This window comes from Bactrocera neohumeralis, chromosome 2 (genome assembly GCF_024586455.1).
Source record: "Bactrocera neohumeralis isolate Rockhampton chromosome 2, APGP_CSIRO_Bneo_wtdbg2-racon-allhic-juicebox.fasta_v2, whole genome shotgun sequence".
NCBI lineage: Eukaryota > Metazoa > Arthropoda > Insecta > Diptera > Tephritidae > Bactrocera > Bactrocera neohumeralis.
The window spans coordinates 38,570,025-38,597,212 of NC_065919.1; the positions used below are offsets into that span (position 1 = coordinate 38,570,025).

General features: G+C 36.2%; 2 protein-coding genes across 3 annotated transcripts; both read right to left on the bottom strand.

Annotated features, from left to right (window-relative positions):
* Positions 1-7,276: 7,276 nt before the first annotated feature.
* LOC126756476 (uncharacterized) lies at positions 7,277-10,602 on the bottom strand. 2 transcript variants are annotated; one of them, XM_050469551.1, is made up of 4 exons: positions 10,303-10,602; positions 9,731-10,001; positions 9,394-9,575; positions 7,277-8,003 (listed from the first exon to the last, which is right to left on the bottom strand). In XM_050469551.1, the coding sequence occupies exons 1-4, from the start codon at positions 10,507-10,509 to the stop codon at positions 7,860-7,862; spliced, it is 804 nt and encodes a 267-aa protein (XP_050325508.1). In that variant the 5' UTR covers positions 10,510-10,602; the 3' UTR covers positions 7,277-7,859. The 2 variants fall into 2 exon arrangements, with proteins under 2 accessions (XP_050325508.1, XP_050325517.1); XM_050469560.1 differs by lacking the exon at positions 7,277-8,003 and adding an exon at positions 9,177-9,346 and having other exon boundaries at positions 9,427-9,575.
* A 9,294-nt stretch (positions 10,603-19,896) lies between these two features.
* Positions 19,897-21,321, bottom strand: LOC126756404 (uncharacterized). The gene is made up of 3 exons (XM_050469459.1): positions 20,779-21,321; positions 20,538-20,719; positions 19,897-20,472 (listed from the first exon to the last, which is right to left on the bottom strand). Exons 1-3 carry the CDS (start codon positions 21,224-21,226, stop codon positions 20,167-20,169), a joined length of 936 nt encoding a protein of 311 aa, XP_050325416.1. The 5' UTR covers positions 21,227-21,321; the 3' UTR covers positions 19,897-20,166.
* Positions 21,322-27,188: the final 5,867 nt, after the last annotated feature.

Here is a 27,188-nt window from a genome sequence, read left to right on the forward strand (position 1 = left end):
TAACAGGGGATTCAGAGGAGAAAGTAAATTGTTCGAAATATACTCTTTTCAGATGAACGATTAGTAACAATGATACATAAACTTTAGTTTGACGTTCATACATACATATATCATACTAATCGAAAAGTATATCGAATTCATGGTTTAGATCTCCCCATTTATTTAGGCAAGTTAGGCAATTGCCTAAGGCGCAATAATTTTAGGACGGTATTTTGCAAATTTTCTTTATTTATTTTAATAAAATATAAAAAAAATTAGAAATTTTCTTCGTTTATTTCAAATGTTTTATATATATATTGGTTGTTGCTATGCGTTGATTTCCGAGTATTCCGTTAATTTGCACACAATATATAACATATTTATTTATTTATGTAAATATGACATGTGCATTTACATAGCAGAAAAAGTCTCATCTATACAAATTTTCTTTCTACTATCAAAAATTGGAAAAAATAGATCATTAAATTTTTTTTTGCAGTATCTATTTAATTCAGTTGAATAAAAAGTAACTGTTATATAAAATTGGGAACCAGTAACGTAATTAAATTCAAAATGATTTCACATAAAAGTAAAAAGGTCATTCAAACCATACAGAAAAAGTCTGCGTTCACTTCACAGATAAAAAGGTTAAGGGTTAAAAAGTATATATTAAATCAATAACTAGTCGGATATCAACGTTTTTTAATAACTTCTCATCGTGATTATTCATTGACCAAACTAATTAAGCTGTTGTTTCTGGACTTATAATTTCCCATTCTTCTTTAAGCGCGTCCTTAATCATTTCCTTGCTTGTAATAGTACGTTGCCTAATTTTTTTCTATAGTAGTTCTTATAAGTGTTCAATTGGGTTGTGGTCAGGATATTGCGGGGGTGCACGAAGTTGTTTTGGAAAATTATACAGCAACCATAGTTTCACAATTTTTGCTGTATCAATCTTACGACCTTTTATACCAAAGATGCAGAACTTACTTGATGGAATCCAGAACGTTTCAGAATTCTGTCACACTGTATCAGGAATAACTTCTTTTGGAATTTAAATTCTATGTCTTCTGAAATTTGATTCTCTGTCAGTCATGGATTACACTTCACAAAAGTGATTATGTTGGACTTATAACATTTTGTTCGCTTGTAATTGTTCATTATTCTCTGAACCGAGGAGTACTGTCTCTCAACATTTTTCGCGATTTCTCGATAACTTTTGCCTTTTTGCAACAAACTAACCATGCTTTTTTTTCACCAATATATATTTATTTTCGCTTTTGATCCATAATTAAAAAAAGAAGAATAACTCCTGTGATTATATTTGTTTTAGATGTGTAATTAATCGCGCTAACTATCATTTAGCATTTAAAATAAAATTGATATAAAATATTCGATCAGAAACGGAACCAGTTCGCTTGAGAGAGCAGTTCAATTATAAGTTCAATTCAAGCTCAGTCAATTCGGGATGGTAAGCAAAATTTTAAGATTAATTTATATTTGCCATTATTGATACAGAATTGTTTTCAATTATTGAAAGATATGATCAGTTGAAACAAATTATTAAAACTTTTGGATTTCTATTTACTACTAGTCTAAACCCGCGGCTCCGCTCGCTCTTCGCTATCAAGGATATCATTTATCGTGATAAAAATATATTGGAATAGTTAAATTGGCAATCTACATTTTTTATTGACATCATAAATCACTTAAGGAATAGTACATACATAAATATGTATGATGTAACAATATCCTCACAGCCTCTGCATCTGCATCGTATATCGTTACACATATACATAAGTATATGCTTCTTGTTATAGTGAATAACAAATAATTCTGCCTTGGGATCCGAGGCTGACGTTGTTGTTGATGTTAATGCTGGTTCCAATGGATAGATTAAACTATTTACGCCTTTCAAGTTATGACTGTCAACAGTGACCCGGGAGCCTGGTCGCGAGTGTGACGACTGTTTGTTTGATGACAGGGGATATTTCGTCTTGCCCTCGTTCACCATCAGACCCATTTGCTTGGCTTCCTTATCCGTTCTGGAGAAAGCAGAACTAACGGCGTAAGTAAAGCTGTTCACTCTTATAGAAAATGGTGCCTTCCCTATTTTGTTCTACAGCTCGAATTGTTTTCTTCAAGAGTAGATTGAAGAGGTTACATGAAAGGGAGTCGCCATGTCTAAAACCTCGTTTAGTATCGGATGGCTCGGAGAGGTTCTTCCCGATCCAGACGAAGTTTTTGGTATTGCTCAACGTCAGTTTACACAGCCGTATTAGTTTTGTATGAATACCAAATTCAGACATAGTGGCATAAAGGAAGCTCCTTTTCCAGTTCTTCGCCGCCGTGTTTGTATAGCTCGGCCGGCAATCCTTCATTTTCGGCAATGGAACGTTCTATCGTGATCGGTTGGGGAATCGGGTTCGCCATAATTTTAGTATGCTCTGGTTATCAGTCACTAAATCACCTCTGGGGGTTCTACTAGAGTATGCTCCGATCTTGAAACCTTCTGTTAGTCGCCCCATTTTTTCGTAGAATTTTCGAGTATTATCCTTGTCGACAGCTTTTCAAACTATTCATACTCACGTATTTCGGCCTCTATCTTTTTTTGTATGCGTCTCGCTTCCCTCTTCAACTCTCGGTATTTATCCCATCTCGCACGTGTTGTGTACTTCCTTATGTGACCACTGTAGTAAATGCCACAAGGACCTACTCGTCTCAGTCCTTGTCCCGCCCATCGCACTTCTTGGACGGCGGTGATGTCAACCTTTATTTTTACGAGGACATCAACTGGTTGGGCAGCGGCACCTTCCAAACTAAGGAACCGGACATTCCAGGTGCATGCCCTTAAATCGTAATCTTTAATGCGTTTGCCATGGTTTCATCAAAAGGGGGGTCCCTCATCCAAGGCTGTTGTTTCCTTTTTATGTTTTGAAGTTATTGACAAATCTATGTTTGTATAAAATCTAACCCAAATAAGTGTTTATAGAATACTTATGTTATGGATATGTGTCAAGTAAAACAAGAAAAAACCTTAACTTCGGCTGCACCGAAGCTAATATACCCTTCAAAGGTGCATTTCTTTTAGTAACTATGTGTTCGGTTTGTATGGCAGCTATATGCTATAGTGAGCCGATCTCAACAATGTCTTCCGATATTACATTATTTCTGTGAACAATAACTCATACCAAATTTCGTGAAGATATATCGTCAAATGAGGTTCCCATGCAAGCATTTGATTCCGATCATTCAGTTTTTATGGCAGCTATATGCTACAGTTAAGCGATCTGAACAATTTCTTCGGAGATTATATTGTTGCCTTAGAAATTAATCTATACATAATTTCGTGAATATATCTTGTCAAATGCAAAAGTTTTTCATACAAGAACTTGATTCCGATCGTTCAGTTTGTATAGCAGCTATATGCTATAGTAAGCCGATCTGAACAATTTCTTCGTATATTACATTATTATCTTAGAAAATAACCTGTGCCAACTTTTGTGAAGATACATTGTCAAATGTGAAAGTTTTCCATACAAGAACTTGATTCCGCTCGTTCAGTTTGTATGGCAGCTATATGTTTTAGTGGTCCGATATCGGCAGCTTCTTGAAGAGAAAATGACGTTTGCAAAATTTCAAAACGATATCTTAAAAACTGAGGAACTAGTTCGTATATATACAGGCAGACGGACAGACAGGCAGACGGACATGACTAAATCGACTCAGCTCAACATACTGATCATTTATATAGTACATATATACTGTATAGGATCTCCGATGCTTCCTTTTGGGTGTTACAAACTTCGTGGCAAACTTAATATACCCTGTTCAGGGTATAAAAAATGTGATGCCATTGTTGTGTGTTTTTAGTATTATTGTGAGCTTGTTTCTGTCACTGTCAAATACGAAGAAATTGCTATGTAAAGGGAGAAATACCTAGACAATTGTACTATACATATGTTCGGATTTAAACAAGAGCACGGGTAACTGTAAATTTATAACAGTACATAAGTGAATACACTTTTGTAGTTTGCTTTAACGCAATATATACAAATGGTTTGATTGTGTAGTCGCCAGTGTTACCTGCGCTCTAAGCCAAATTAAATGTTACGAGTCGAAATAAATTCAAAAATATTTTACATACTGAAGATATTCGTCCGATGCAAACTTTAATCGGAGATTGAAGCGCTGGCTTGGAAAATAATGCAAGTTAAATTTTCTGAAGATATTTTGTCTAAACATGTTTCCATACAAAAGTTACAATATGGTTCTTGGAGAGAAACGGACATGTGCAATATTTCCCAAGCTAAGAGACTAGTTCACGTATACTATATAGTAATGTACATATATAGACAGACAGATGAACGGAGAGCCCAATCCACTCAGTTTCCGATATTTCCTTCTGAAGGTTACAAAATTCGTGGCAATTATTAATATACTCTGTAGGAAGTTCTGATATTAAATATGTGGGGCTATTTATAATTCAATGGCACATTATTATTGGCAAAAGGTTCTTTACAATTGATCGATAATTTTCGTGAAAGCTCAGCCATTCGATTAACACATTCTGTATCTGTTGACTCGAAAAGTAATAATTTAATTCCGCTGGAATTAAAGGTTGTGATATATGAAAACTAGTAGTTAGCTTGAGTGCAGAATAGAAATTGCTAGACGTTTCAAGATTACTGCAGACATTATTTGAGTTGGTACTCCTATTCGAGAACTTTAGTAAATAATCCCTTAATGGTCCAATTCAATTCCATTTAAATAGCAAAGAAGCAAACTTAAGAAAATCAAAAAATAAATAAGAAATAATCTAATATCGTTATTAATTCTTTAATTTCTTGTCGAATAAGCAAATGGGTTGCTAAAGAATATTGATAATCGTCGTTTAATGTGACCATTTAGACTGACGCATTTCGGGGCCAATAAGCCTCCATCCAACCATTATCACAAACAATTTAAATGTTAAAGATGCCTTGCAAAAAATTGTAAATTTTGGACGCTTAAAAATAAGAGGAAATAGTTGTATCCAATCAAGCTGAAAACGAATTGAAGCTGAGTTCGCAAGTCACAAATGACGCCATTAAGAAATGAAAATTGTCGCAAAAAAAAAAATGTAATCGTGGAGTAAAACCACCACCACCGCCAACAAACTGTTTGGACCTTTTCAGTGTGGCTTTAGGTCTGGAAAACCAACAACTGACCAGATATTCACCATGCGCCAAATTTTGGAAAAGAACCATGACAAAAGAAATGACACACATCACCTTTTCGTCGATTTCAAAGCTGCTTTTGACGGCACGAAAAGGAGATGCCTTCATGCCGCGATGTCTGAATCTGGTATCCCTGCAAACTGTAAACTCACGTTGAGCAATACCAAAAACTTCGTCTGGATCGGTCTCTCACATCACTGTTTACAGTCCTAACTTCGAAATCGTAGATAAAGTCGTCTATTTTGGAATCAGAATTAACACCAACAACAACGTCAGCCTCGAAATCCGACGCAGAATAACTCTTGCCAACAGATGCTACTTCAGACTGAGTAGGCAATTGAGAAATAAAGTCCTCTCTCGACGACCAAAAACCCAACTCTATAATTCACTCATTATTTGATGAGTCGACGTTACGAGTTTTCAAGAAAAAGGTTCTAAGGAAGATTTGTGGTACTTTTCGCATTGGCCAGGGCGAATATCCCATTCGATGAAACGATGAGCTGTATAAGATATACGACGACATAGACATAGTTCAGCGAATTAAAGACAGCGGCTACGCCAGCTAAGTCGTGTCGTCCGAATGGACGAAAATACTCCAGCTCTGAAAGTATTCGACGCAGGACCCGCCGGTGGAAGCAGAGGAAGAGGAAGACCTCTACTCCGTTTGAAAGACCAGGTGAAGAAGGACCTGGCTTCGCTTGGAATCTCCAATTGGCGCCACATTGCGAAAAGAAGAAACGACTGGCGCGCTGTTGTTAACTCGGCTATTACCTCGTAAGTTGTGTCTACGCCAGTAAAAAAAAATTGTGGAAGATATCGAAACATGCGAGCACAGTTGAAGGGAGGAAAAAATAGTTGGAAGGAATAAAGAAAATAAAATTATTAGAGATATCAATAAAAGTTTGTAAAGAAGAAAAATAACAAAAATAAATTATGTTGTGATTGTGAAATTATATTCTTCGTATTTTAGCTATTGCATGCAGAGACACCAAAGTTCTTTAGGAATTTGATGACCATTAATTTTTAGGCTGATTGGATTTAATTGCTCATGAAGGCAGTCATCAAATGAAAGCGCCAATCAATTGGACAATTTAATTCAAAAGCGAAATCGAAATCGAAAATCGCACTGAGCTGTCATTGGCTAATTAGAAAGCGAATGAGTGTCTGTTGTATTAAATTGGTTGTTAAGTTAGTGTTAATCGGCATATATTCTCATATATTTATGAAGTATGCATGTATTTATATTTCTTAGCGGGCATGTGGAATATTGTGGGCGCAACAGCAAGCTCTCGCACTTTTCAATTTACATGTTTCTTTGTTTCTTTGTATGTTTGCAGTTGTGCATATGTGTGAGAAACGTGAATTAATTTGGAATGCATACGTGAAATTTTACGAATACCTTCATGCATGTTGTAATTTGATGAAATGTGCGTGCGACGAATGTAAAAATAAAAGAAAAGATTTGTAACAAAAACAAAAATGTAAAAAATCATTAAATGAAATAAAAAAAATTACAAAAGCAGAAAAGGGCAGCTGATGAAATTGTAATGGCAAGTGAAATTTTGTGCAGCTCGATTTGCCTTGCATATTTATCGCTGAGGTTTTTGTGCGCACGTGTGCGAAATTTTTATTTGTTTGCTTTATTATTGAAAATATTTGCGTACCTTATTTAACACTAAAGTGACAAAAACAAATGAAAATGGTCAACAGGATTTTAATTAATTACGCCGCCAAGGGGAAAATTAGTTAAATGACCTCATTTGAGGCGCCTGTTCACCCTAATTGCATACAATGTTGATATGTATATTATTTTGTACGTTTTTTATACCTGCATCCCACCAGTTCATTTCTTTTGATTTAAAAATTATCTATGATTTATTTATGTGCAACGGCCACAATAAAATCATTACTTACTGCCAAATGCCAGGCCTAAGTTGTGCGACCCTTCATTTTACGGTCGCCTGCCTCGGGGGCAGCGACCCTATGTAAAATTTTCACACGAAATGATAACAACAAGTCTTGCTTAATTTTTCGATTAAACATCTTTTCAACTTTTCATTTTTATTTTTGTTGGATTTCTTTTACAATCTTCTGTAAATTTAACGATACAAAAAGGTGAATTTCCTTCGTGTATTTTACAATAAATAAGGTTACAAATAAATAAATAAATTATTAACAATTAAAGGTATTGTGCTTAAGTGGTAAATGTGGTAGAGTTTGTAGCTATATTCAGTTTTTGTTGTTATAGTTGCTGTTGGCTTTCGTATTTGGATCCCGTTTGCTTTTGCACGCGGAACACTCATACGCCACGGCGTGCGGTAGGCAGTGATGGCGTGGAGAAATTCCCAACTCTTCGGATAACAATTAACATAGAGTGGAAAAATTCCGCCAAATCAAACAAATTGCTCTAGTGCTTGTTGTTGTTTGCTTAATTTCAAGTTCCATTTTTTAAGATGAACTCAACCTGGGCCGATTTTCCGACATTATGCTCCGTGCTGCCATCCGGTTCATTTTGGCTTCATTAAATTCGTTCATCTCCGTATTTTTACTTTTTGTGTAGAGTTTTGTTATTTTTATATTTTTAGTAAGAATGGGTTTCTTCTGTTCTTGCACATACATGGGTACGTAGATATAGGTACTGTCAGAGTTTAAGGAAAAATTTTAAACATAAGCTTTGTAGGCCAAGCTTTGTGCCTCTTCGCTTGGTTGATATGCGGGTTCGTTGACGGCAGCAGATACGCCCATGGCTCGACCATCCCAGGGGCCGTGGGCAGTGATGTGCGCAGAATGGTGTTCAGCGGCGATCTAGAAGTGTTAAAGATAAAGTGGATGGAAGAAGGAAAACATAGAAAATCGATTATGATTGTACTACAAACGAAAAATTGAACAATAAACAAAAATTTTGAAAACATGTTTAAAGCTGTCCTTTTTAAAGTGACCAGGGATACACACAATATACTAAATACATATGTATATGGATATGATTAATGGGAAAGATATACACACAAATATATACATTTAAGTTTTTACGATTTTGACGCATATAAAAATTTGCAAAGGATTAATAATTCTTATATTAACTATTCTTCTATATGAATGTATATGCTCGGAATGACTATTTTTTTAAACTAAATTTACAGCCCCCGACAGCTGTTGGATATTTGAAATTTCAATTAGTTTTGACTGGGCAAATTATTTGAAAGGGTTTCAATTTGTTTTTGTAGGATTTGGTACATTAGAAACCATCACCTACATAATTATAAAGGGGTGGAGGGAAATGTGGATATAAATGCTTGAACAACGCAATTATGTGCTAACAGGGACATACTCGTTTCTGCCTTTTCACAAAAGCCAATTTCGGCACTAGCGCTGCCGCTGGTACATCGGGCATTGAGATGACTAACGCTACTGAAGTGTTCTAATGGTGTAAATGAAAACAGAAAATAATGAAAAAATTAATTTTCACACGTCTTTGAACACATACGTAAGTATACCTAAATTTTCAGAGACTTTAGCCCAAAATTTAAAGTTGGTGGATGGAAGCATTCCTTATTAATATATGTTTTATAAGATTCAGTTGGAATTAATATCATTAATAAAAAAGCGTCTAAAAACGTTTCTATAGAATTTTTATAGTATTTAATTATCTACAGTATATAGTGAAATATTCATATTCTTCTTTTCCTACGAACGCTTAAGTAATATTTTGCTAGCTTTCGACATATGGAGAAGCTTGTAGCGGTAGCGTCTTATGGTGATACCAAACACCCTTGTATTGATTAATAAAACTAGTATATGTGGGTGTGAAGGATGGAATTTGAAAACCTCATAATGTTCATGCAAATATGGGAACTCAAAAGGCTGTTAAAGTGTTGGTTTCACCTAGATATATACAGAGTCGTTTATGGGCTGTGCTGGGATGTTTGTTTTGTATTGAAGGGTGTTTTCGGGGTTGTTTGGAAGAAAACTTACCCAAAACAAACATTACAATTTAGCAAAATACCTTCTGTCCACAAATTGTTTGTCCGCGATTTTGCTACAACTCTTTCGATAGAGATAAATATTTATTATGAATGCATTTTTTTTTAGTTTTTTTTCTGATTTTAGGGCAGTACATCATGCCAATGTAATTAACATCCCACGACAGCCTAGAATTGACGCAAAGAAAAACAGGAAAATGTCCGATTAGGCTTACCTTCTTGCACAATTGGAAAATGGCCAAACCAACCGACACAATGAATGAGAAGAAGCCCAACGCCAACGCATTGAATGCCTTAATCTTCAGAATACCAATGGCCATTGGGATGACAGTCATCGCCTTCAATAGGATCAGCACCATCAATGGCATAATCATTTTACGCAAACGGTGCTTCTTGCCTAGATGTGTGTGCATGAGAACGAATGAATCCAGTGGTGGTGGTGGGGGGGATTGGGAGAGATAGTAAGAGAGAGAAAATTAATTATTTAGCTTTTTTCACTTTTGTGTTCCGGTGTCAGTGTAGACAAAAACGCATGCAAATACAAACACACACCCTTCTTGAAGAAGTTGCCCTTCTTACCCTTGCCCTCAACCACACCATCACCGGCCAATTTCACATTAAGGCTCAACTCATCGTTGGCCAAATTGCGTGAAGAGACGGTGACCTTGGCATCACCTAAAGGCAAGTCCATGGTAACATCGTGTCCCTGCAGGTAATCGCCGACAGCATCGACTATATCGCGTTCTTCGTCGTTGGAGCGTGCGCTATTGGCATCGACAGCAGCAGGTTGGTATCCATTGGAGCGGACCTCTACATCGCCGAACTGTTTACATTTAAGAAAGTAATAAAATTAATAAATATTTTATTTGAATGGCTAATATTTTGAATATAACTGGTGATTGGCATTGATATTGAGTCTGTCTATTATAAATATAAACAAGTTTTTCGTTTCAGACTCTTTCTGAAGTGGTAGATTTCAATCTATTCTTCAATTACTTTAGAAAGGAACACCAAGTGGTGTTATGCAATTTTCACCGCTTTCACAACTTCCAACACATCGTAATTCTATTATGTCGGCATTCTCAGATAATGCCTTTTCACCTCTTTAAATTCACCACACTCACTTTGTAGTTATCGTTGTTGATCACTGTATCGAGGAACCGCATAGCGCGCACCTTAATGCAGGCCATCGAATCAGCACCACTCTCACATTTTGCATTCTCTTCATCGATCATGCCCTGCATGTTCGTTGGTCGTACAGCGTTAGCTGCATTCGCCACAGCAGCGAAGCCCAATAGCGCCACGAGGACGAAGTACCGCATCGAAGCCATGTTTTTTGTTTGATTCGAAGTGAATGTGTGAAACTAAAATGCCTTGCTCGATCCGCTCAAGTCGTATGCGACCTCCACTTGCTACTCGCCTCGTTGAAGGAACAATTGCGAATAATAATCGTTTTTCTATTGTGCACGATTTTTATACTGCATATTTTAGCTGCATGCCTACAATGAAATTAACGAAAAACCGATAAAAAAAGCAAATACCTATTGAAGAGTCACTGAAGAAATGGCGGAAGAAGACATAAAAGCCGAAACCAGTTGACAGACGCTGCCGCGCAGAGTCTACACGCATGCACACCTACCGGCGAGCATTGCGCGTGCACAATTTCGGCGCACAGAAAACAACAAAAAACATACCTCTGTGACACTCAAGTGCACGGTGCAGTGGCACATGGCATGTGTGCGGACAAGGGTGTGCGTACCAATAGATTAGCGAATGTGCGTGTATGCGCTGGCGTATGAGCAACAATTTTTTCAAACCCTTGGCTCTCTTAACAGAAACCTGTGCATTTGTATTTGTTAATGAATTGATTCATGCCTTTCAACGCAATATTTATGCAAAGCACGCACACTAATGATAAGCTCAAAACTGGCAGCAACAGCATGTTTCGCGCAGCGTTTACATACGAGTATTGCAGATGGCGCCCAGATATCTTGATCCCAAAATAATGTAGTTTTACAAAGGTGTTTAATAACAATTTTAAAGATAATTAACTGCAGCTGAACAAGTAATTTACGCATTTGTGCATTGTTTAGTATTTTATTGAATATCATATAGTTTATAAAAGTCGTCGCTACCGATACGTTTCTATCTCGATACAGAATGTACTTAGAATTAAGACCACACTGTGTTCGAAGTACACTAGTAAGGTTAATAGAAAAATTGAAAGAAGCATAGTCAAAGAATCTAGAGCTGGACTAGTTACTGAAAAAAGTTGGAAAATAAAATAAATAACTTTTCAGCTTAGAGGGGCACACTGCCATTTATATTCACTACATAACCGGCTACATATATCCAACTGCTAGATTCGACTACTTAATAAATAATAAAATTAGCAATGTTATTGCACACTTTTTTGATGTCTTTCGATAAAGGAGTCAGCTTAGACATTTTCACTGTGGCCTAGAGATATACTAGAAGTCGTTTTTATTTGTTTCTTGAAAACGCTATCAATAACGCTTAGAAGCAATATTTTAGAAAGATTTCCGTAACTATTGCTATATAGATAAAGAAGTACATTTGTTTATAGATTGGAATAGCAGAAATAAGTTCTTAAAGTTACAAAATGTTTTTAGCTTCATTTACCATTGTTTATTTCCTCTTGTGAAACTTTGTTGGGTAATTTATAAGATGAAGATCACGACTACAGGATAAATTGAATTTCGGAAAGCTTTTATCTAATTTGGTTTTTCTAGCATCCTTTGAAAATGACTACTCGTACTTACCCCATATTGCATATTCATTGCAATATATTAATTTTTTTAAGATATCGAACAAATTAGCCGATATATACCGTACAAAGTCTACCGGAAGTGTGAATTCTTATATTGTGGGCTACGGATAGTATTGAACTTAATTGACCTAATTTAAGCCCAAAGATATAATATTATCATGTTTCATTAAGATATCTTACATACAAAGTCCATCGGAAATTCGAAAATATTTAAAGTAGGCTTATGGCTAAGAGAAGTGTTGATCTGATTTTACCCATTTTTGACATGAAGATAAGCTATTACTAGAAAAAAACCGCTGAGTTTCAATAATATAACTCACATATTAACCGATATTTATAGTATAAAGTCAATTCGAACACACAATAAAATTTTTGAAAATATTAAGCATTTTTCCAGTTACAAGTGATCTCCGATGGTGTTAAAAAAGGCACTCCACTCCAGCAGTCATTCCCGTTTTCTTCGTAGAAGAAACCTTAACAAAGATTGTCAGAAGATAAAAAAAATAAAAATAAAATTACAGGTTCCCAAAATGCTGTTTCGAGACAAACACGCTAGATACTAACAGATTGAGCTATTTGAACTGTGTGATTACATTTTAGATGGCTGTAACTCAAAAGCTATTTGAGATTAAAAAAAAATTTAGTATATTATTAATGAAGGTTTTTTTTTTAATTTCACACTAAGTGTGTCTTCTAAAACTAAACTTAGAAATCAAAAATAGACGCTTCATTAAAGATTAATTAAAGAAGATAAAGTTTTAAGATGTAAAGTTTAAACAGCGTGACTAAACTATAAATATCTCAATTGATTTTGATTTGAATTTAAATTGTTAAAAATATTCATTTCTTTTGGCAAAAAAAAAAATATTTACACCATAGCAAATTTTTTCATCCGAACTCAACACAAACAAAAGTTAGCGATTGGCACGCAGACGTACAAAAGAGAAAAGAGGGACCTACTTGATCATTTGGATATTTGAACATCACTATACAATAATAGATATTTAAGCTTAATAGTTGCCATTGTAAACTTCCTGTTCTTGCAATGTTTTACATGTTACGTAATGACAGATCGAGATAGCGAATCAAGACAATTGATTATGGCAATTATTGCAGAAGGAGGACTTAGATCCATTCCGTTAATAAAAAAATTTATTTGGCTTTATAATAGGTATTTAATTGGTATCTTTTGAAAAAATCAAATCAAACTTAAAAAGATTAAATGAGATTTTTAAAGCGCTCAACTCATGACACCACTTTAAACATTTGGGCATTAGTGGAAATTAAAATATGCTGTAAAAATTATGTTTAATTATATTGGGTAGTCGAAAAAGTCTTTTCGTATTTATAATCAAACTTCAACTTATATTTTTTATATTTATACTAATAAATAAATGAACAAATATGTAACACTTTTAACCATTTTTCCGCTAGAGACATTATGCCATCAGTGTAAAACTTCCATCAGTGTAAATCAAAATTTCGAGAACGGAGGCGAGCGAACCATTGTTGTGCTACACGAACTGAAACAGCATCGTCTCCATAATCTTCACAAATTTCATTGGTGAGTGCCTCAATATTCCCTTTTTTATACAAAAATTTCAAAATATAGATAATTTTTTATTATTTTCACTAATTTTTGAACAGCTGTTTTTTTGGTTAAATGAAGCTTAGAATCTCACCTTTCTAACACTATATGGTATGACCCAATGTGATTGGTAGCATTGGAGATATTTGACTGCAACGACATCTATTGACAAAATACCAAAAGACTTTACGACTACCCAATAATATTGAGATGTAAGTGCAATATTAAAAATTAAAAAAAATGCTAATAACTACTGGCATGGTAATTTTTCTTAAAAAATAAGACAAGCAAAATTCTAATATGAGTCAATAGTTACGTATGTATACAGTAAGAAAAAGCAGATATTCATATCCTTATACTCCTAATGAACCTGCCTGGTGAATTAGCGAAAAGTGATTCTAGAATTTTTGAGGTATTTGGGCAGATAATACTATGATGTCCCTTAAAGGAAGACAATACCAAACATTTTAATTTATAATTTCGAATAACATTCTTTTAAGTGGTTGGTTGAGGGTTGCCAAAATACCCAAAATCGTTACACCTGCTTACAAAATATTGTATCTATATTTATTACTGAAATAAGGCAACGACCGATAAGTATACAATGCTTTCTTTTACGACCTCACGCTGCGCTTTGAAATCTCGATTCGTTTTGGAAGCAGCACGTGAGTCTTTCAGAAGAAGGTAAACAATAAATTAAAACAAGCTGTTACTGCCATTTTAATCTAGTTCACGTATTTCAAAAACCATGTGTTGAATAACGAACTCTTACAAATAGACGAAGGAAATAATATATTTAAGTAATACAGAATTAATTCAAGCGTAATTTTACACTCTGTCACTCAATTATTTTAGTGCTTTGCGCAACGCAGCAATAAAAACGGAAATGATTTAAAAATTATGGAATTATAAATATTTGCCCATAAATTCTAAAATTGATTGAAAATCATAAGTGCTTACGCAATAGCGTTTCACACGGTTATTAAAGAGCGCAACAGCTAGAAGAGCTGAGCAGTTTCTAGGAGGAGTTGTGTAATCGACAGTGAATTTAAAACCCAAAACGACAGCCAAAAACCATACGTCAATCAGAATATGTCACATAATCGCATTCGTGCAATGCCTAAAAATGGCAAATCGGTCAAGTGAAACTAACTAAAAATTGGACAACATCAAATGCGTGCCTGAAGAGACTGAGCAATATTGAGCAGCGGCAATGAAATAGAAAGTGATTACCAAAAATAAACAAAACTGAGTGAATTGATATTATATAAAACAGCAGCAAATACAAATGCATTAAAAACAAATAACAAATTCGATTTTCGTATGTGATAATTTATACGATATCTAAACGTGTGTGTGTGCGCGCGCGTGATGACAATTGAATCTAATTGCAAGCGTGAGCACAACGTTTGTTGCCTATCATTCGAAAACGAAAGTGAAATTGAAAATCGTCTTCACTTTAAATGTCACGAAATTCATTTGAAATTCCAAGTAAAGATAATCACACGCAGCTACAACGCCACCGCCAATACTAAACACCAAGTGCAGTGAGGAGGACGAAGCCAATATTCACCAACCAAATGACGCTTGCTGATAGTGAAATATGAATTTCAAATTTGAAAACTTGGCCTAAAATCACATAACCCAACACGCTGACTTAAAACGCAAAAGATTTCACTGAGGCCGCAGTGTTGGGGCGTAGTTTTCATCGCTTTAGGATGGGAGTTGAGCGCGCCCCTGCTGCTCATTTACAATTCCGCGTACATAGCGGCTTGCAATTGCCGTTGGGCGTCAAGTGTAGGTACTGTGTGCGACGGGCCGCGCAGAAACGCAGTGCGCTTACGCATGTTCAATTCGCAGACCAAGCACTGAAAAGGTTCGAGTCAAAGTCATTCAAAGGTAAAAACGGCTTTCGAGGCGATTAAAAAGCAATATACAGATATGCGAATCATACCTTGTATTTGGGCGCGTGCGTAGAGCGCGCCATTGGGTGATATAAAAAAGCGTAAATGTGTATTTCTTCAATGATTTGTTTGTCTCTGATTTCGAATTTTTGTGAATTTTTTCGATTTCTGCATTTGAATTGTTAATAGCATTTCTAATAGCTTATCTTTATGGCAGTTTTTACATTAAAAATTTCTTCGAACCTTTTGCGGTTGCTCCTTTCTTTGATCGAAATAATTTTCATAGAATTAGCAATTCTGCAATTATAATAGCGGCACCCACTTGCATTGTCGCACGTTGCCAATAAGTGGCGGCAGGCCAATAAACTGCCAAGCTGCATACCTCTTTGACGACCGCAACCGCAGTGAAAATCAGCGCGATGTAGCGTTTTTCAGTTAAAATTGTTTGCTTTCGCACCCCTTAAGCGTTCATTAACGGGTGATATTCACAGCTCCGCAGGCAACTTCACTCGGTAGTTCCGTTGGCCGAGAAATATCATATGCATGTTGCTTTATTTGTTGTTTGTCATTGACGTCCTCATCATTAATGCCGTTTTAAAAGTGTTAGCCCAGACGGTACAGTGTTATTTGATTTCAAACTTTCGATGCATTCGCCGAGAAAGACTAACTTTCACTCTACCCAGTTTGTAGTGATGACTTAGATGAAGGTTTTGATAACGATCAACACCAAAGCATTGACCGGAATAATACATTAATTGATATAACAATTGTGCTACCATCAAATTAGTTTTTGAGATTTCTGCTTGCCTTATTACGATTTCTTTATAAACTGGACTGGCTGTATTTCTATATTATCGTCCCTGAACATTTTTATCGGCATTTCCAAGAGAGGTGTGGATGTTTAAGTAACTTTGAGTAAAACCGTTAAATATGAGGTGGATGTGACATTGTTGGGTCATATTATATGTTCATCAAGCCATTATATACATAGTTTATATATCTAACAATTATAGGTATTGACTACAAACGATGAAAAAGATTACAACCTACGTAAACAATTATTTATAAGTTCACTAAATCCAAATCCATTAGCTACATAATTGAACCACATTACTTGTTACTGCAAATATTATAATTCCTAAACATAAATTTACTTATATATATGTATATAATAACAATGCATATCGTCACCTGAAATGCAAAATAACGTATCATCAAAAAATTCGAAATTGAATGTCTTATAGATTACGCTTCACTACTTCAAATTACTTACATAATATTATATATGTTCAACATTTTCTGGTTCTCCGATCAAATATAAACTAGTTTTAACTAATATTAAAATTTTGTTTCACTCATGTTCCATTTTATTTCGTGTTTCATTCATGCCACTGTAAATTTCCGAAAATGTTGTTACGTTATTTTGCATTTCAGGTGACGATATACACATCTACATGGGTTACTGCATATTTTATGGAAACTTATACTCTAAACAGGCTATATAAATTCACCAGGATGTTTGTAACACGAGCTGAGCTGGTTTAGCCATGCCCATATGTTTGCCTGTATATACGCGAACTAGTGCCTCTGTTTTGAGTTATCGACCAGCTGCCATACAAACTGACCGATCGAACTCAAGTCTCTGGACGTAAAGTTTGTTATTTGACTAGGTATCTTCACGAAATTCAGCATATAGCAGCTATAATCTTCGAAGAAATTGTTTACATCGGACAAACTGTAGCACATCGTATATTTGTGATACAAAATGATAGATCAAACTTAATTCATTTATTGAAAATATTTTTCTTTGACAAGGTATCTTCACGAATTAGGCATAGATTATCATCTAGGCAATCGCTACTATTTCTGAATATATTATCTAGATCGAGCAACTATAGCATATAGCTGCCATATAAACTGACTTTTACCTGTGAAGGGTATTATAGCTTCGGTGCAGCCGCTGTTGACATTTTTCTTTTTGTTAGACCCTATCTTTAAGCAAATTGCATATTTTTTTAGAACTGAAAAAGTTAGATATGATCAAGATATCGCGTACTCTCAGATATCATTAGTATCAATAAAATCTACTTTTCCAATATCCCAGTCCACACTAAAGAAAATCGTTGGTAAAATGATCATATTTCATTAAACCCTATGATGAAACGAGGGTCGAGTAATAAATAAACTAAGGAGAAGTCGACTGATTTATTATTTAAAGATTAATGAAAAATTACTCGCTAAAAACCTTCGATTGCATTTTTCTAACTTTAATAGCATTAAAACAATATTAATAAAATTAGACAAAGTTGAAACGAATGCTTGTTTGTTCTGATTGTCGTGGGGAATAACTAGGACTACAATTAACGCCTTAAGAATCACAAAGTCTCGATTCGTTGGCCTAGAAATATAAAAGGTAGCCCCAGTGTTATGCTTATCCTTTTGTAGTACGATAAATGACGGAACGATAATTTATAAGAACAGTTATGCAATCCTCAGCTGCGAAAGGATGTACTTGTATACTCGTAAATTGAAAATGAGCTACTGCGCCAGAATAACTTATTGCTGCTAACAATTTAAGTAACTTAAAGCCGCACAAGTGGGAATTGCAAGATAAACGCCTGCTACATTTTTTGGATTACGTGGATTGTTTGGAATTTTGCTCCATTCAGGGTAAGAAACAGCACAACTGCTAAAGATTGGGTTGAGAAGGGATGAGGTCAGTGTTAATTTTATTTTATGCTTAAGCAAATGTAATAAAAAGCAACAAATGCGGCTACTTTCATTATATAAGTTGCCCATAAATTTGCTCGCGAAAAAGGTTCCAATGTGTTGGTTGACTGTAGTAGAGCCCAGTAATCGGGATTTACTGTGCAGATACAAAGGTCGGGGATATTGCGTATGACAGAGAAATTAAAAATGGTAAATTACAAGAATGTTTTGTGCAAATGAAGACGTTCTAAAGCCAACATTTTCATAATTAGGGATGACGGTTTGCATGAAGTAATTTAGCTCGAACTCGCTGGGATGCTTCGTTTTTGACGTTGATATTTTAAGTACACAAGATTAATTTGATTATCCAAGTCATACGGCGCTGAGTTTTGTGCAAGCATGAATAGAAAAAATAAAAAGAAGGGCACGAGTATTGTCCGCTGGACACGCTGTATGATAAACAAGTCGAAAACTTTTGATTAATAGCCATTCCTTTGAAAACGTTAGTACTATTTTTGGGTATATTATATGTATTTGGTCTAAAATAGGTAAACATCAAGAGAATTTCAAGCTTTTTTCGTATGCAATTCCTTCGAAGTTTGCTAAGCAACTTTCAGTTAAAAAGGTCTTATCAGTAAAATAAGCGTACAATTAAAGGTAATGGTTTTGACGGCCCTAAAGTAGGAGCTTGATATGCTTGTAGAAACTAGAAGCAGAAAAATTATTTTAAGCCATCATAAGACATCATGTATATACATATTAAAGTCTATTAATTTATTTCAATGTTCAATTCGCAACAAAATAATTCGGTTTTTATTCATATGTATAATCGAATTCCTAACATTTGTTGAATTGCACTGTATTTTTCAAGAAGCCGGACCGAATTGTGGTTACTTATTAGTAGCAAACCAGAGGATCTTGATAGGGTACATGTAAAACTAAAAGAATTGCATCCAACCCGAAAAAGTGGGGTTCAATCAATTTATCTATGTAAAAGACATCACAAAATCCAAAGACATTTTTTAGGGCTCTTCTGAATTACTTTCGTGCCAAACTGTTGCCAACAAGAGTAATGACACGTGCTATGGTAGTATTCCATCTTAAAGATAGTTTCTTGAAATTAGTCAACGGCGACCTAACAAATATAAAATCAATTTTTTTGAGAAACAAATAAAAAACAAGGAAAAACTTTAACTTCGGTTGCATCGAATCTATCATATCCTTCGCGAATACAAAAGATTCCTTAGAAGTAATTGATTTCGATCACTCAGTTTGCGGTTCGATATCGGTTCTTCCGACAAATGAGTTGCTTCTTGGGGAGAAAAAGAAAAAAAGAGAAATGTGTACAAAGTTCCAGACCGATATCTCAATAACTAAGGGATTAATTCAGGTATATATATGACAAACGGACAGACAGAAAAATACCTTACTGATGGTTTCATGAGAAGTCCAAACAATATAAGGTGTTCAAAATTACTCTTTTGGAAACTTTTATATTTCTAGTCGCCTGGAATTCCAAACTATGACGCGGGCGTCTAAAATCGAATTATATATTATATAGGTTATATTAAACTTGTTTGCATTATAATCTAAACTAAGATCAGCTTAGTATGATTCTTTTGTAATTTCGAATTTCAAGTGTAGTACACGAATGGTAAGTAAAAGTGATGATAGAGAGAGTGCACCATTAATACACGGTTAACAAATTTCATCAGTAATTTTAAATTTGTTTTATTATGTTTCATTCTTTAACGAGGTTGCCATATGCACTAATAATAGATATTAACAATTTTTGTACACGTAAGTAATAAATAATATTTTCTAGTATCTTCTTGTTAGATTTTCATGTTTTGTTCAATAAATAATTTCTTTGGAAACGGGTGCCGTCTTTAAGCCTAAGTAAAAAAACATTAAATAAAGGCGATGCGTTGTCGTCGATTTCCATTCGATAGAATGATTCGAAATTACTTTCACCTAGGTGAGAGTATGCATATATTTAAGATTGCCTTTGACCAGCGAAAGCCATATCTTGTGCGTCTTGTGGCTCTTGAGACGAACGCGCCCAAGCATGCGGATCCCATGCGGGCGATGGATGTTCGAAGTGCTCGACATGTTCGACATGTGCTGGCAAATCCAAGTGGTGATCGACGTGATGGTCCACATGGTGAGGCACGATATCAATGTGATGGGGTACAATGTGTTCGACATGATGGGGGAAGTGTTCGATGTGGTGTGGAATGTGTTCAATGTGTTCTACATGTTCGACATGATGAGGATAATGAACTACTTCGTAATTAATAATCTGCAGGGAAAGATGATTTAAATAATAATTAGAATACGACAAGAGTACGCGAGATAAATTTTTACCTTTGGTTTGGCAATTTTAAAAACAACCAAAGCGCCAGACAACACCAATGATAGTAGACCCAAAGTCATGGCTTTCCAGGTCTTGAGCGCGATCAAAGCCAAAGCGAGTGGCACCAAGACAGTGGTCTTCAATTTCAAACCGATAAGGAAGGGCAACAATACTTTACGAACCATACCGCGACCTTAGAAACAGCAAAAAATTATCACAACTTTCAATTTCACAATTTATAGCAAGGCTTACCTTGGTTTGGATCACGTTCCGCTAATGGTACAACAGAATCTTTTGTCAGGGCGTTGCTAAACAAAAAGTCCGGTACGTATGAGCGTGCTTCCTCGGTGCTGAAGAATTCAGGCGCGCGAACGCGCAGGGCATGAGTGGCCAAGAAGTTGTCGATATCGTTGAATAATTGTTCTTGTGCATTGTAGGAGCGTTGTTGTATTGGCTGTACTTTAGTAGTGCGTACAATAGACAACTTGTCGGTGATTTGGATTTCATCTTGTTGAAGTGCCTGATTGAACCACTGCATGGCTTTCGGTTGCACACAGCTTGTGCTGAAGTCCTTCAAGCAGCTGTTGTACATATCGAACGCCAGATCGGTGGCAGAGCTTGAGGGAGCCATTTGCGTGGTCCCAGCGTATGTAGCGCTAGCGGTTAGCGCCACCACAAACACAATGGCAAACATCCTCATCCTCGTCGTAGTTGTTTGTCACCCTTCGCGACTGACCAAAATGTGCTGCTTGGCTGAATGTGTTTCCTGTTGTTGTGGGTGCGTCTTTTCGCACAGACAATCCAAGCGGGTATGTAAATGGCGCCTTAGCTGTTTGTGGTTTTTATACGACATCGTACATTTTATCAATTAAAATGCATGTTGTCATCGAAAACAATAGTCGCTGCTGTCGCTGAAAATGGTTGGCATTGCACCTGGTCCGTTCTCTCTGGTCTCAGCAACTTTCCTTCATGCCAGCGCTCTCCTCGGACCGTTTCTTTTAGCAGTCTTCGTTTGTATTTTCATTATTTGTTTTGATCTAATATCCGCAAGCGCAAATTAAGCACAATTAACCAATGGCCGAACATTTGTAATTTCACTAGCATAGCAATTCGATGAGTACGAAGTGATGAATGAATTGTTAACAGATTTTAGGCAACACACATTCAAGTAGTTTAGTTTTTAAGATTACTGCTAGGTCCTAATAATGCCATAATCAATGGTTTTTGATTCTGGGGGAATCAATTTATTTTTTTCGAAATACTTTTAATGAAATCTGACATCAAGCTTAATATTGATTGATTTATCTACATGTATGTATAGACAAAAGAGATATATAATATATATCGGAGTATATATATGTATATGTATATATGTACTTATATAATAATAGGTTGTTAAAAAAGTCTTGCGGTATTTTCGCTATTTGGCGCTGAAAGCGCGTAGTTCTAGTTTTATTCGTCGCATCGGGTCATGCTATACCTTTTTGGAAAGCTCATTTCACGCGCTAACACGTGTTTGATTGATTGTCGTTTCTTTTAAGTCGTTCGTAAGTTATAGCGTCGCAAACACGGAGCAAAATAAAGAGAAAATACGGCATATTTTACAGTACTACTACGATAGAGGCAAAAATGCATCTCAAGCCGCCAATAAAATTTGTGCAGTTTATGGACCCAATACAGTTTCCATTTCCACCACACAACGATGTTTTCAACGTTTTCGTTCTGGTGTAGAGGTGGTCGAAGATGCGCCACGCTCCGCAAGGCCGGTCGTCGAAAATTGCGATAAAATCGCTGAATTGGTCGAAAGAGACCGACATAGTAGCAGCCTTTGCATCGGTCAAGAGCTGGGCATGAGTCATCAAACCGTTATAAACCATTTGAAGAAGAGTCACTAAGAAGCTCGATGTATGGGTGCCACCCGAATTGACGCAAAAAAACATCTTTGACAGTATCGACGCATGCGAATCGCTTCTGAATCGCAACAAAATCGACCCGTTTTTGAAGCGTATGGTGACTGGCGATGAAAATTGGGTCACTTACGATAACGTAAGGCGCAAACGGTCGTGTTTGAAAAGCGGTGAAGCGGCCCAGACGTTGGCCAAGCCTGGATTGACGGCCAGGTAGGTTCTTCTGTGTGTTTGGTGGGATTGGCAGGGAATAATCCACTATGAGCTGCTCCCCTATGGCCAAACGCTCAATTCGGACCTGTACTGCCAACAACTGGACCGCTTGAAGGCAGCACTGCACTGCAGAAGAGGCCATCTTTGATTAACAAGGCCGAATTGTCTTCCATCAGGACAACGCCAGGCCACACACATATTTAGTGACGCGCCAGAAGCTCCGGGAACTCGGATGGGAGGTTCTTTTGCATCCACCGTATAGTCCGGATCTCGCACCAAGTGATTACCACCTGTTTCTGTCCATGGCGAATGCGCTTGGTAGTCAGAAGTTGGTCACAAGAGAGAGTCCCGTGAAAATTGGCTCTCCGAGTTTTTTGCCAATAGGGAAGCGAGCTTCTATAAGAGGGGCATTATGAAGTTGGCAGCTCGTTGGGAACGCGTCATCGAACAAAACGGCGCATATTTGACTTGAATCGCATTATTGTACCAATTTTTATGAACAATTGAAAATTCAATAAAAATACCGCAAGACTTTTTTGACAACATAATATAACTCCTATACTGACAGACACATAAGGTTTGTTAGAAAACCGAAAACTATTATATGTAGTATATGGCAGTTGAGGTAGTATGGACCACATACTATTATCATGTCACATACTAAAAACTAATCATATAGAGTAAATTCAGCTGGATGTTCGAAAGTCCTATTATTAGTTAGATGAGGGCTAGGCCAATATTTCGCTCAAATTTATATATTTTAGGCACAAAGGTACACTGTTATGAGTGAAACATGCTCTGTACTTTTTATTGAGATAACTCAAACAGTGGCCGATATATCCAGCATAAAGTCACCTGGAAGTTCGAAAATTTTTATATTATTTATATGAGGGCTCAGGGAAGTATTGACCTATTCAAGCGATTTTTAACATACAGACATACCATTGTCAGAGTCGTACTATCGCTGAATTTCAATTATATATCTCACGCATTGACCGATATTTTCGATCAAAAGTCAACTATAGGTACTGGGATACAAATATTCGGTACCTAAGGGCTTAAACAGTTTTTATTGATTTGATTAATTTTTGATCATAAGACATACCCGTTATATTAATTGCTTCTTGTTTTGTGTGTTGGAAGGTAAAAGAATCAAGTGGAATTTAAAATTGTGTCATCTGTGAAGTAGGCGTAGTTATTGACTGATTTCGCTTACTGTTACAACGTGACATAGAAATACCACATACCAAATTTTGTCGGAATCGGTCAGTCGGATCCCGAGATATGGGATTTCACTAAAAATTAGGCGCTGCCATGCATTTAGTTATTGATTTATGGTACTTTTAGTAGTTTTGAACAGTACCGTTATATGGGGAGTGAACGGGGTTTTCATCCGATTTCGTCCATATTCACACTATAGGTAAGAGTTCTTGTAATATTCGTGATGAGCGAATTTGATTGTTGTAGCTAAAGTGGTTCAGGAGATATATACTTTAAACTTATTAGAAGACGGGGCAACGCCCACTTTTTATACTCTCGCAACAAACTAACGGTTGTTTGTAAGTCCTAAAACTAAAAGAGTCAGATTAACTTTTGAGATATCATGATGAAATACACGTATTTCTTGGCTCCATAAGTTCGAAGATGGGCAAAATCGGCCCACTGCCACGCCCACAAAATGGCGGAAACCGAAACCCTATAAAGTGTCATAACTAAGCCATAAATAAAGATATTAAAGTGAAATTTGGCACAAAGGATCGCATTAAGGAGTGGCATATTTGGACGTAACTTTTTTGGAAAAGTGGGCGTGGCCCCGCCCCCTAATATGTTTTTTGTACATATCTCGGAGACTACTATAGCTATGTCAACCAAACTCTATAGAGTCGTTTCCTTCAGGCATTTCCATATACAGTTTAAAAATGGAAGAAATCGGATAATAACCACGCCCACCTCCCATACAAAGGTTATGTTGAAAATCACTAAAAGTGCGTTAACCAACTAACAAAAAACGTCAGAAACACTAAATTTTACGGAAGAAATGGCAGAAGAAAGCTGCACCCAGGCTTTTTTAAAAATTGAAAATGGGCGTGGCGTCGCCCACTTATGGACCAAAAACCATATCTCAGGAACTACTCAACCGATTTCAATGAAATTCGATACATAATATTTTCTTAGCAGCCTGATGACATGTACGAAATATGGGTGAAATCGGTTCTCAACCACGCCTTCTTCCAATAAAGGCTATTTTGAATTCCATCTGATGCCTTCTCTGTATAATATATACATTAGGAACCAATGATAGCGGAATAAAACTTTACAAAAATACGGTATTTGAAAAATATGTAAATGACGGATAATGAAATCTCGATTATTACTTTATCATGCGAGAGTATAAAATGTTCGGTGACACCCGAACTTAGCCCTTCCTTACTTGTTCAAACTTTATTTTCCACAGGTGCCCTTTGCTACTTCAGTAATTTATGAGTTTTATATCTTAATTTGGTGCTTATACGTTTTCGGTTAATGGCGGTTTGTATAGTGGTCCGATTACGCCCATCTGCGAATCGAACTTTTCTTTGTATTAAGAAATCGCATACCAAGTTTCATATATCAGTTTTTATTCAAGTTAAAGCTTGCACGGACGGGCGGACAGACCGAAAGTCAACTTTTCCCATCGCCCTGATCATTTATGTATATATAACCCTATATCTATCTCGATGATATATAACCCTAATTGAAAGTGGCTGCACTTCTAAATACCTACCTAAAATATTTGTATTTCCCTAACGAATGTTTGCCTTAAAACGAATACAATGTTGGCAAACTATAGACTTGACTTAGCCCCACAAGAAATAGTTTAATGGCGTCAAAGCGCACGACTGAGGCGGCCAATTGACTGAGCCATTTCGTGAATAACACATTCACCAATCAATAATGAAATCAAATCGATTATGACATTCGCTGTGGTGCCGTCCTGTTGAAACCACATATTCTCCGAGTCCATATCATCCAATTCGGTCCGAAAATATTTGGTTATGACGCCGTCGGCTCATAAACCGTACCAAACCTTAATTTTTTCGCGTTGCAATAGTGACTCGTGGAGTAGGTGCTGCCAACTAATAATGCATATTTTGCTTATTGACGAAGCCATTCAGCCAGAAATGAGCCACATCACTAAAGATGATTTTTCGATGAAAAACCGGATAGTTTTCAAGTTTTTGTTCAGCCCAATACACAAACATACGACGATTCTTCATCAAACGGCTTCATTTAGTGCGTCAATATGATCTTGTAAGGAGACTGATTTAGATCTTTCCATCAATTGAGAAGCGGCAGCAATATTCTCGACACTACGTGCACTTCTTTGTCTCATTGGCACGGAAACATTGTGTATTGTGCCTGTGGATTCTAATTTTTCTATCAGTTGCACAATTGCTGATCTGACAGGCCGATTATGATGACCGAAAAGTTGAGGCCACTGACTCCGAATTTCGCTAGTAAATTTTAATAACTTTGACTCCTTGTCGGATCGTATATCTTTCCATGATGAAATGGGAAACCTTACTGAAGAGAAATGTCAAAAGAGCGGGGAAAAATATGGGGTCGTTTGCTGTTGCTATCGGTCTACTTTTGTAGCGTATTTATTGAAAAACCGTTATTACAATTTGATAATAGGATAAGATGAACCTCAATCAGGCCCTTCCCAACTGTCAACTAAAAGTTTTTTATGTAATAATGCTAATACATTCTTATTAAGTGGTTATAAAATTTTGTTGTTATATTACAGTAAATCGATTTTAAATTCAAGCGAATATCGTTCATGCAAACAGGTATAATCATGAAGCTATTGATTCTCCCACATTAAAGCGCGGAAATGGCCACCATAAACGCTAACCGTTAAATAAAATTGAAATTTAAACTCACTGATAATCGTAAATGTGTGGAGTGTAAATGAAGCTACGTATATGACTTTGATAGCATTCGTTGCGATGGAGATTATGTTTTCCAGTATACGAATAAGTCTACAAGGTGCGTTCCAAAGTAAACAGGACTTTCAAAAAAACAGAACAAATATTTTTTCGGCAAAATCAATTAATTTTATTCAAAATAGTCTCCTTCTGCCAACTTTCATCTTCGCGATATTCGGGCCGAACACGTCGAATACGGCGCACCAAACGCTTCAAAACACCAAGGTAGAATACCGCATTAACGTTTTAGCTCGGTGGAACAAATTCTTTGTGGACAATACCCTTGGAATCATAAAAACAAATCAACGTTGCCTTTACTTTTGATTTCTCGATGCGCGATTGTTTGGGTTTCGGCTGATCGTCATTTATGTCCTCACGACCACTTTGAAAACGTTGAAACCACTCGGGCACTCTGCTACGGGATAGGCAATCATTGCAATAAAATTGTTTTATCAATTGAAACGTTTCGGTAAAAGTTTTACTAATTTTAAAACAAAATTTAGTTTTAGCTCTTTGTTCGAAGCTCATTTTCGCACCGATAACACAAACATACTGACACTTAAAACGCAATAAC